Genomic DNA, 12062 nt, shown 5'->3' with positions numbered 1-12062 from the left:
AGTCTCATGACATGGTAACGAACATTACTCCACATACAGATGCTCAAATGAAGTTCATAAATACAAAAGTAAAAGACTTTGTTTTGTCAACGCTGTTAAAAAAGGTGAGGTGAAATGGAGTAACGCATCGTGTTTAAGACTATTACAAACACGTGCATGCTCGTGTGTATTGCTGTCTTAACCGGGCCGGAAGATAACATGCCGCTTTTGCGGCAGTATGACGATAACTGAATCCTGAATCCTGAATCTCAGAAGCGCCTAGACAAACCCTGTAGAACCCGTTCCCAGGCCATGAAAGGGTGTCAAATAAAGTAGGACATGTAAAGCCGCGGGAAACTACGCGCAACAGGATTTATCTTGCATTTGTTTTAGTATGCGTACCAAACACAAACCGATTACCACACATTTGAAACTCAAAATAGATACCCGAATCCCACGTACCAAACTTGGCCTGGGGCCCTCACTGATGGCATGTGGTGACATAAGGAACATACTGGGCGCTGCCCATATAGTTTGAGATTCAAACAAGTATCCGTCTTTTTCCTTGCAAGGGGAATCGACACGGAACTATCAACATCCATTTAAATACTGCAGTTAATTTAGTCAAGTATATCTAAATACATGTGTTGAAAGAAACGTTCAATGTTTAACAACGCGGTCTAGGCGTCTGACTTTGTGTGCTGGCGATTAGGTTCCTGACTCTGAGGGTGTGGATGGTACTCAACCCAAAAAGTACTAGAATCTGTACTTTACTGAGAAAGTGTAATCCCAAATATAACAGATGTTACGTTTAACAACTCATTTGTATCATTATATTCTGTACATTAATGGCCGTGGTCTATTCAAATAAAACTAATCGTAGGCGTTTCAAGCGGTTACTTGTAACTTGGCAATGCAAGACTTGTAAAGAGACGTGTCTGTATGAACGTATGTGGACAAGGAAGTAAGACCAACGTTGCCTGTAGATACTGCCGTAGCCTACACCTCCACAGCGCTCTCCGGCGTTGTGGGAACATCTGTGGTCGCACTTCCCTATGTCGGCTTTGGAAAGATTCCCTATATAATCCAGGCATCTGCACCTTGATTCCTTAAAAAACAACACATTTATTTGTTTGAATCTGCAAGGACTCGTTTCAGAAAAGAATTGCAAATAGTCTGATTTTTTAATAATATTTGATTTGAATTTCTTAATATCACAGGTGTGAATCAGTTCTATCACTCTCAGAACATGTTATATCACACAGTATCAATGTCTTATATCACACAGTCTCATAACATTCTGAATATGTTATATCACACAGTATCAATGTCTTATATCACAGTCTCATAACATCATATGTTCTTATACCAATGCCTTATATCACAGTCTCATAACATTCTGAATAATATGTTATATCATAACATCCTGAATATGTTATATCAATGCCTTATATCACAGTCTCATAACATTCTGAATATGTTATATCACACCTGACTCTGCTACAGCCCATTCTTAATCTGTTATCGTCCATACGCTGAATCTGTTCTGTCACAGTCTATCACCTGTGCTTGTGTACAGTCTATATAGTCGAAGATGAAGATCATGTATTGTCGATTACATCAAGTGTATAATGTGGATACCTATCTACATAGAAGTCTATTCACGTTCAACACATTGCCACCAGGTATGTGGTGGCACGTTGTACATATTGCATATTGCACTTTGTACACCCAGCACTGAGCAAGTCTCGGATAGGGACGGAATCAGGTTTTTAACGATAATAAGGATATCGGTCTATGAAATAATCGGCACATCGCCTCTGGTATATACTCACGCTCATGACCGCGAATGCATAGGCTTGTTTGCACTTGAGGTAACAGTCGAACACCTCTGTGACCCCCATGTGGTTCAGCGTGAGGGTCTGGGGGAGAACGTAGCACCCCACGTCCGTGTATAGTGGGGAACCATCTGCAACATGGCAGACAGACGGGGTCAGGAAAACAGCTGCTTGTGCAGGTAGCAATACTGTCTTGTTTATTTCGTCAGATACAATTTTACGAAACGGGTTGACACACCATGTATCTCAATACTAGGTCGTTCTCAAAACATGACAGGAGTTTCAAGTCGGGGAGGTGACAGAATCATGTGTATTGGAAACATGGACCCTCTCATTCACATATCTGGTCAAAAGTTAAGCCGTTATCGATCTGGAAAAAATGCCCAAACCTTTGACAATAACCCACAATTTTGTTCCCCTCGATAATAGTGGAAACATGAAATTGAATCACAAGACATTTTCGTAGGATACGGGAAAATATATTTTTATCTCTTTTTCTTTTCCCATGTTGTTTGTAAACACAGTAATTATTTTTTAAACATACACACCGTCCCCAAAGTCACATCACTACTAAGATGTCAGTGAAAGACAGTACCTTGCCACGCCCATGATGAGTGCATCTTCCTTCCCCCCAGCCACACACGTGTGGTGCCAGCCACCACCCCTCGAAGATCTTCCAACGACTCATCATGAGGAACAATCATCCCTCCTCTCGTCTCGCACAGGTTTTGTCCATTATCCCACGTACGAAGCAGAGAACACCCTGGAACGTCACGACACACAATGAACATTGACTGTGACTCTTGTGTACTATATATTTCAGTGACATCCACAATGGCCACCAAATTCACCAAATATGAAGAGCAATAACAACAATATTATGTTACGGTTTGTAACTAGAAGTACGTCAAAAGGATCGTTCCATGAAATAATGTCAGGACAATGATATAATGAGGTAAAAATTACTTACGTGCTGTTACAGAGAGAAAAACCAAGCTGAACGCTGAATGTAACGTCACAGTTGATAACATCTAAAATAGAACGGTACTATTTATCATGTGAACGAATCTGACACTCTTTAGAAAATAAAGACGATTATCATCAGCTGGAATTCATAGAAAAATGAAAATAATGGTCACCATTATCAGTTTTATATAAAAAAACGAGGTGTATTCATCTTGACTTACTGTTGGTCGAGTGTTTCAGCCGTGCTCTGGGTTGTGCAAGTGTCTATAAATCGGAGGTGCGCTTATCACACAAACTTTAACCACACCCTTGTGAGCAACTGGTCAGCGTTTCACCTCCGAATGGACATTCTAGTCCGCATTCCATGTGAGCAGAAACAAGAATTGATAAAATATCCAAACAAAAGAATTGTCCTTGTTTACACATCAGCAAGGTGGGAAGTATGTGAAGGGAGCTGTTGTAGTATACGATACAGGTCGACTCATAAGCAGGTAGCACTTCCTATATACACAAGTAGCTGACGGTTGATGCACTGGAGTCAACTTTGCGTTTTGTCACAGGAAAAGCAAGTATATTTGTGCATGTCAGCCTGTTTACTCTATCATGATATCAATATATTGCCGTTAGTGTTAGTGTAAAATGCCAATCATGTAAACATGTTATTCAACCACACGATACTACATTAATCTTAGCTTTCAACTGAAGGGAACTGATAAATATATACAAGATATTTTGTGGAATATATAATTTTCATCACTTAATCAGCCTTTGTGAAAATAGAGATATTCATTGTAATAAACACACGAAACAATATAATTAAGGTCATCACCTTATGGTGATGTCTGGGTTTGTAAACATAGAGCTATTCGTTGTTATCAACACACGAAACAATATAATTAAGGTCATCACATTATGGTGATGTCTCGGCTGTGGTTCTAATAATGTCTTCGACGTGGCATACCATGGACCTGTGCCACTTGTGTTTGTCCGATACTGTACCCGTCCATTTACCACCTGCCTAGGAAACATATACCAACACACTGGAGGCATGCAGGGCTGTTTTATCCTCCCGTATCTCTTTCTATAACACTGCCCCACGATCAATTAACAGACGCTCGCTTGGACACATCTTCGTAATGTGGGGCAGTCGTGACGACAATAGTCTCTGGTGCTGCCTCACCGGAAAAAGACGTGTCTAGGTTGTCAGGGAGAACACAGTTATCAGCTGTTGATTTTATTACTTTCAGTGATTAATATACATATATGATGGTTACAATGTCTTGACAAAAACTTGTTATCACCCAGTCCTTTCCAACATACCCAACATGTTGAAGAAATCCACAAGCCTAATGATAACGGCAGGCAACCCCGGTCTCTACAGACATCCTTTCAGACATGGTTTCGAATACAAATATTTGCTGTTTGCGTAGTTACAAGTGCGACTGAACAGGTACTCTGTCCCATAATAAAACCTAATTTTCTTTAAATTTTCTTAAGCTTCTGACGAATAATCATGTAAAATGTTTGTTTCTGGCATGTTTGGGAATACATCGACCCTCGGGCTTAAGAAAAACAAATGACCTTTAGTTCAGTGCCAAACGGAACAGTCGAGTTGAAGTATCCTAGTCACACCCGTAGTACGGGGAGAATGCTGACTGTGACTTGCAGTAGCAGTTTCTACTGCTGATAAGTTCAGGAAAACCACCCTGTGTCATCACTATGGAGCCCCAGCCGATTGACCTTAAAACCTAGGTTATCTCAGCATCGCGCAGTGGTGAGGTGTTTCGTATTACGAAGCAACTACATCAGACTGTCAGTATACAAGTGATGTTTATTCATATCTCCGTTATTTCCTTGTCTGTATCAGTTATCGGGACAAATGTGAACATGCAGTTCTCCCTGAAAGTATAACTTGGTAGTACAGTCTTCCGGAACTGTGAACGTTGCCCTGCATCTACTTTTTTGTTGTTGCAGAACCGCTATCGAATATAGTCCAACGATCAAAGTTCAAAATTAAAGATTGGGAATAACCTTTGCTGAACCTAACACAACTAACCCTTAAAATCGAGAAGGCCCTAGAAATCGCCAAAGCGACACTAAGATCTTTTTTTATTATAGATATCTGTTCTTTATGATAATATATAGAGGCTGGCGCATTCGGATCCTATAACGACAGACGCATGTGTTTCATCATTCAAACATCAATCATACGATTACACTGAAAGACTGAAGAAATGCACTCCGTCTACACCTCCCTGTATAGTTGTATGTGACATGCTGGACATAATACTGACACCTATCAGGAAGTAAGTGAAATGTCACCTAACGTGGAGGCAGTGTAAACAGATAACAATGAAGGTTTTCAAGACATATGAGGGAAAACTTTCTTGTAAAGAGTTCAATTATTTAATAGCTTTTCCTCGCCCGTCTCTCGGCGCCCGTGTTTCAGTACATCTACTGTTTGCCTGTGTTGACAATTCAAATCCCCGCATTTCTACAGCAGCATTAAGGTTAGGTTTCTTCGTGCTGGACATATCTGCTCCGATTTGATATATACCCGACTTTGAAGTCTACACTTCTGTAAATAGTTGGATCTTTGTCAGTGTAACTGTACGAGTATGGTGAATGTGAGGTTATGGCGACATTGATTACGTATGTTATAGGAATGAACTGACGTGATGGAACGTTTTCACAAAACATGTCTGCAAGACGTTTACACCCCATCTCCCACCACTCTCTGATGGTATACAACTATACATTGTGTCAGGACCATCCACACCATCCCTGATAGGGTGGACATTGATCACTATCCGATTCCTTGTATTACAGGCTAGCATGCAGGTTGTATTTAATTCTAGGCATGGCGTGAAGATCCATGTTTCATTGAAAGTAGACAGCTGTTTTTAAACATCGTCACTAGGCATTCAATCGCATGTTATATTTCCACTGTGCATAGGTTGTAGTTGGTGGTTCGACGGAGACTTGATCGGCCCTCTGTATGTAGAACCAGTTACGTGTTTCAGTCAAGAGACCCACAACAGCTGCTCTGATATCGAATATACAGTCATCTTTGAAATATCGATGTATTCGCTGATGTTTCATCAGGCTTGCCTGTTCTTCTACATGCCTTTATCTGTATACAGTAACAGCTCCATTGAGACCGTTTAGTGGCGTGTTTGTCATGTGTCAGGTAGTCATTGTAACTTCCAACATACCTCAACTCGATATAGATCAGTCTCAAACCTGAGTTGACAAACCTACAAGCATAATCAGGGTGTACCAGGTCTCGTACCTCGAGGGAGTCTTAGGCGTGCCCGCAGCACCCATCTATAAGCAGCTATTGTCCTGGGGCCTGCGTGAGGCGGCCCCTTGAGCTCCATATAGTATAGACACGAGTGTTGACAGCCATGTGTTACAGTGTTTACCATGTATTTACTGTATGGTTTTAACCATGGTTGTCGTAGTGTTCATTGACGTGGTTGAAGATTGTCATCGTGTCCCAGTTATGTAGATCGATGCTCATGATGTCAATCACTGGATTCTGTGGACCAGCCTCTATTATTAGCAGACAGATGGAATACTGTTGAAAAACAAACAGTAATTGAATTCTTATGTTATTTACCGTGCATTGCTCTCAAATAGAACGAACGATATTTCATCCGAATGTGTGATCGTCTGTTAGAATAATTATTCGTCCAGCTATCTATCCTCTCAATGACATCGCCAGACAATTTCTGACGTGACAAAGGGCGTTAAAATGGATACGCTGACTGACCCTTACTTCAAAGTTATTTGATATAAATACTGAGGATTACATATACAATAGTTTTGTTTCGGTGTATTGTGGACGCGTGCCTGAAAAGACTGTACATTGGGACAAAAGGCACAATCGTTATGGAGTAATTCTAGGCATGCTGTTTTTGTCCTACGGATAGTCATATTATTGTTTCTGAGTTATTCTGAAAAGAAAGTATATTGTACAAACATCCTGGTAAGGAGTCCTTGAAGTAGATTGGTGACGGAAATATGTCAGCTACGCGTCTAAATGTAAACCACTGAGTTAGAAGCAATTAAACTGGGTTCTACCGTAAGTAACAAAGGTATGTCGTTATACTGTCTGCGAACAAACATTATAATGAGGAAGTTGAAATGGAGTTAACATTCGCGTTCAAGATTATTCCACGGATGTACAATCACGTGTACGTGCATGCGTGTTTGGGTTATAATCACAAGAAATGTCTGTGGAAAGTGTCCATTGTACGATTACTGGTACATGATTTATCATCCAAAACTGTGTTCCACAGGAGATATCGCTTGTGTGAGATCAAACGATATCTCCTAGGAGATATCGTTTTGACAGTAGATTTTGTACAATGCCCTGACAATGCTATGACGTCATGTACTTGATGACGTCACAATGCTATGACATCACTGCACTGCAAGTGTAATGACAATACCATGTTCAGAGATGTACATTTTTCATTGAAAATTAATGAAGAGTGATTTTAGATGATAAATAGAATCTCACCCTCGTGTCTTCTGATATCAAATATATCAACACTCGTTGATAAAGTAAAAATATCCTCGGCAAGCCTCGGATATTTGTAACTTTATCAACTCCTGTTGATATAATTGATATCAGAAGACACTTGGGTGAGATTCTCTATTTATCATCCAAAACTGTGTTCCACAGGAGATATCGCTTGTGTGAGATCAGACAGTAGATTTTGTACAATGCCCTGACAATGCTATGACGTCATGAACTTGATGACGTCACAATACTATGACATCGCTGCACTATAGATTTGCAGACAGGCCAAAATTGATTCGCAAGTCCGAAAATTCTGTAAGCTGCGATCGGGTACTTAGGTTTTTATATGACCCAGAGCTTAGACACATAGAAGGCCATGTTCAAGCGTCAATGAAGGACAAATCCTACCGAGTGCAGGTCAGTGCTTTACATTTTTGGCGCGAAATACGAACATTATTATGAATGAAATGTGTTGTAAAAGTATTCATTGGGAAATCAAGAAGGTATAAGTTCCGTGTGTCTGTCTGTAGAAACCAATAATTTCGAGAATACAAAAGCCAACTGTACACTGTTTACTTACAGATTGAACTAAATGACCTCTATGGGACGGACGTGACCAGGTGTGATTGTCCAATGGGTAATTTCTATTGCCACCATGTCGCCGCTGTTCTCCTGTTTGGGTGAGTGATTGAATTTATGTGTGTTCATTTGTCAAGAATATTTCTTTTAAATTGTGCAGTATTTTCAATAATATTTGCTGAAAAATATACCAGTTATATTACTTGTGAAAGTCTATATCAAGCTGAAAGTGACAGAACCATTATTAAACTCGGGTGTACCGTGTATATTTTTATGAACTTAAGCATTTATATCAATAAAGTTTTAGCTGTCATAATGACATGTAAACAACAAAACAATAATTCAGGTTATTTCTTAGAGTTGTTGTTTTCACTTTTACTTTGTAGATACAAGCGTGCAAGCAAGACAGATGTTAAGTGCAGCCGGCTGAAGAAACCAAAGTCTAAGATGAGGGCTGACACTGCAACTATGGAGGACCTGTTTCCTCCAAGAAAACCAGGATACAGGTAACTCAAACCAACATATTTCCACATGGAAAACATTACAATAATGTCCAAATCTTACAATTTTATCCAATAGACTAGTATATATGTTTTTCAGTTACCTCAGTAACAACTCATGAGCTGTTTGTAAATGAAAGTATCTGTAATAGTAATGTTTTCCTGTTACTTTTTTTATCTAAACAGAGCACTAAATAGAGAGGTTACTCAAGAAGATCGAGACCAGTTATGTAGTGAACTGGAGAAGCTTGGAAGATTTACTGGTTATTAGTCTCCTCAAATTTGTGTTGTGTTATATTACTGTGTGATGTTTCTCCTTTTATTCTGATGTTATTATATTTTTTGATTGTGAATGAATTTTACCTGTTGTTTTTCTTATTTGTTCTTGTCACCTTCATGTTAGAATTGGGAAAGATTTCTTCATGTTCTTTGCTGTTGTTTTTGCTTCAAATCAAAGACCACAATTATTTGGTGTAACAACTGAGTTTTGTTTTGAGATAATTGGAAGGAGCGTAAGGCCAAACAAAAAAATGTTCCGATTTCCTACATTTCAGAACTAGGGTAGGTAGGTAGGTTTTGGGGTGGTTTTGCAATATATTTTTACATTACTCATGTGTCAGAAAATAAATTTAATTTATTATGTGGTGAGTAAAATTGTTAGGCTCGGCGGGAATATTTAGGGTCGGTCGGGAAATCGGAACAAGCTTTTTTTAAGGCCTAATCATAATTGCAACTATTATACTTAATGATAACAATTAACATGAACAAGATTTAACAAGTCGGAAGTATTCCTTTGTTATCAACTAACATCTACCAGTTTTAAGTGAAAGTCCACATTTATTAATTTCATTTCCCCCTTTCAGCTTTGCATTGGATACTCTCACCAGAGCCAAAGGGAGCCTGTTGAGGATGTTATTATGAGTGCAGGATATATCCAAGCGTTGTGTAAGAGGACATTTCTGGCTAAGACCCTTCTCCTTTCACCAGAGAAAGTGAAGACCATAGCATCAGCTACCTCAGGCCAGCGAAGCAATCCTATGTGGTCTATCGTACGTAGACACAGGATTACTTCATCAAACTTTGGATTCATTTTGAGAGCTATCCAAAGAAACAGGTACGTAATGTTTTGTTACTTTGTTGATTTTATACATATTGTGTGAATTGGTTTATTCATTTAAATTATATATTCATTCATTATGTAATTGATGACTTTTTTGGGGTAATTTGGGATTACATGCAGTACATGTTTGAAGTGAAAAAGCATGAAAGGAGCATTGCATTTATCAAGTTGATACATTGCATGATCTTTTAGTTGTACAAGTATCATTTTAATTTTTCAGCTACCCACCTTCATTTTGGAAACGCCTCAGTTCCCCTCACAACTTGGAGAAGAAGGACTCAATCGCTTGGGGGATCAACCATGAAAGGAACGCTATTGACAAATATCGTAAACTTGGGGCTAAGGTTGAAGAAACAGGTAGGAAAATATATACAAGAAAACTGTCGCAGGTGGTGTTGTCAGTGAACTGGTTTCAATCACAAGTTGAATTTTACAATATTCATGAAGAGTGCTCCAAGGGACAAAGGGAGGTAATTCTATGGGGTTCGCAAGAAATACTGTTCAACCAGTTCGGTCGAACTTTTTATTGTAATATTGTAATCTAAATACGTAATTTTAATTGGAATAAATTATATGGTAGCTTCCTTGGGGATTGATAGTATTATTGAGAGAAATGCAATATATACTTTGTAGAGATGTGTGGCGTGATATTGTTGCCTTTTAAAAAATGAAAAACAAAGTGTAAAGAGAAACAATTTGGTTGTTGGATTTTTTCTTATGTTACATGCATCGTTGTAGGCATATGGCTTCACGAATCAGGAAGTCTCGGCGCTTCCCCAGATGGAATTGTGGTTACCCCAATTCCACAGTCTGCAACACCACCACCAGACATCATCGAAGTTAAGTGTCCATTTTCGGCCAGAGACAAGCCACCGTTGGATGCCATTGGTCAAAGAATTTTTGCTTAGGTATTAACAGAAGTTTAAAGTTTGTTTAGTACTGTGAAATTACAAATACCTCTTCAGTGTATTACCAGTTGATATAGAATATGTCAAATTACATGCCAAAAACAAGAACATCAAAGTTTGTTTTTATTTAAGTTATGGGAAAATAGTATAAAGATACACTCAAGATTCTGTTATTGAAATGGCATGTTACTTATTGAAATGATATTGCTTTGCAGTCAGAACTGATGGGAGAATTACTTTGCCAAATGACCATGAATACTACCACCAGATCCAAGGCCAACTGTACATCATGGGGAAGACATGCTGTGACCTCCTCATTTGGACACCCCGTGGACTTCTCATACACAGGATATACCCGGATCCAGAATGGGCTTCAAATATCTCAAAGCTGATAGATTTCTTTTATGACAAGTACTTTCCAACCATATTGTCTTAGTGTGGGTAGCTAGTCAACAGAAGACCAAGTGACTGCAGAGGATATGAAGAAGGATCAAGGCTATCCTGAAACAAGGTATCAGCACCCCAAGGATCGGCTCTGGATCACCAGTAGACTGTTCACCACAACATAAACAGCAACACGAAGCTGAGTATTCAACTTGTTTCCATCATGTTACACATATCTTATAGTAATATGAAGCTTTTGTGTCGTTTGTAATTGAAGTATGTTTAAGAGTTTCATGAAAATATAATCTAATTCTTTTTTTTTATCCAAATATTTTTTTATTGGAGCCTTCATTACACTTCAAACACACCAGTGCCTTGTATACACATAGTAGCCTATTATTGTCTTATCATGCTTTACTAACTGACAATCATTTGTTTATAAGAAACATTTTGCAGTAACTAGGTAGCCCTTTTTAAATGTATTGATTACTGTTGGATTTTCTGGCTTATAAAAGACTAATATTTTTAGATGTTCACTTACTTTATGCCTTCTGAAACAATTCTTCATGGTTTGTCTTATGAACAAGATGAACTTTGTTACATGATTAAATAATCTCCCATGTTAAGTTATAATTATAAATTTCTTTTTATTTCAGCATGGCCATATGGAGATATTGTGAATGGTGACAACAACGCTGACATTTTGAAAAAAGAGACTATGTTCTTTTAGTGTGCAATTGATGATTTGTTGTAAAATTCAGGTCGGTTTGTCTCAGTATCAACTTAAACAATGCCTTTAATTATTATCCTGAAACATTTTTGTTTCGGGTTAACCACCCATGGGCTTCATGCAAGGAGCATGATTTGCGGATACATGACGCACCATGACAGTTATTGGATACCCCAGGGGTAGGTTGATCCCAAACACCTGTATTGAATGGTTAATTGTTTAGGGCATGGTGTAAGTTGATCATGAAACAAACTTGTCTGAACCAATGGGTATGGTTGTATTTGAATCTTGTACAGTTTGTCAATTGTAAATTTCAACTTCCATTGTAACGTGTATCAACTTATTTATTTTTACGGGAAACTGTTACTGAACATATCTTTATCAGATGCCCAACCACAAAAAGTACTCAGTGCTTATCCACAGTCCATGTATTTATTTACAAGTGATCTCATTTTACAACTTAGCTATAACAATGTACAAATGTTTGGTGAGAAAATCAGTCATCCATTATGTTTAAAAAGTTATTT

At 38.5% G+C, this 12062-nt stretch overlaps 2 protein-coding genes across 2 annotated transcripts; both read left to right on the top strand.

Annotated features, from left to right (window-relative positions):
- Window positions 1-7597: 7597 nt before the first annotated feature.
- LOC124284914 lies at window positions 7598-9300 on the top strand. Its single transcript, XM_046721045.1, has 5 exons — window positions 7598-7731; window positions 7897-7994; window positions 8280-8399; window positions 8580-8656; window positions 9257-9300. The coding sequence occupies exons 1-5, from the start codon at window positions 7705-7707 to the stop codon at window positions 9298-9300; spliced, it is 366 nt and encodes a 121-aa protein (XP_046577001.1). The 5' UTR covers window positions 7598-7704.
- A 10-nt stretch (window positions 9301-9310) lies between these two features.
- On the top strand, window positions 9311-10421 carry LOC124284913. Its single transcript, XM_046721044.1, has 3 exons — window positions 9311-9507; window positions 9734-9870; window positions 10252-10421. The coding sequence occupies exons 1-3, from the start codon at window positions 9311-9313 to the stop codon at window positions 10419-10421; spliced, it is 504 nt and encodes a 167-aa protein (XP_046577000.1).
- Window positions 10422-12062: the final 1641 nt, after the last annotated feature.

The sequence above is a fragment of the Haliotis rubra genome, unplaced genomic scaffold, assembly GCF_003918875.1.
Source record: "Haliotis rubra isolate DU_JTF1 unplaced genomic scaffold, ASM391887v1 Scf348, whole genome shotgun sequence".
Classification (NCBI taxonomy): Eukaryota; Metazoa; Mollusca; class Gastropoda; order Lepetellida; family Haliotidae; genus Haliotis; species Haliotis rubra.
The sequence above is the reverse complement of the archived record's forward strand: the minus strand, read 5'-3'. Positions and strand labels throughout refer to the sequence as shown.

Excerpts from the sequence above, each read along its gene's own strand:
- LOC124284913 (XM_046721044.1), top strand. The coding sequence starts at position 9,311 with ATGAGTGCAGGATATATCCAAGCGTTGTGTAAGAGGACATTTCTGGCT. Across the intron at positions 9,508-9,733 it reads AGAGCTATCCAAAGAAACAG|CTACCCACCTTCATTTTGGA; the intron begins GTACGTAATGTT and ends TTAATTTTTCAG. Across the intron at positions 9,871-10,251 it reads GGCTAAGGTTGAAGAAACAG|GCATATGGCTTCACGAATCA; the intron begins GTAGGAAAATAT and ends GCATCGTTGTAG.
- LOC124284914 (XM_046721045.1), top strand. The coding sequence starts at position 7,705 with ATGAAGGACAAATCCTACCGAGTGCAG. Across the intron at positions 7,732-7,896 it reads ACAAATCCTACCGAGTGCAG|ATTGAACTAAATGACCTCTA; the intron begins GTCAGTGCTTTA and ends GTTTACTTACAG. Across the intron at positions 7,995-8,279 it reads GCCGCTGTTCTCCTGTTTGG|ATACAAGCGTGCAAGCAAGA; the intron begins GTGAGTGATTGA and ends TTTACTTTGTAG.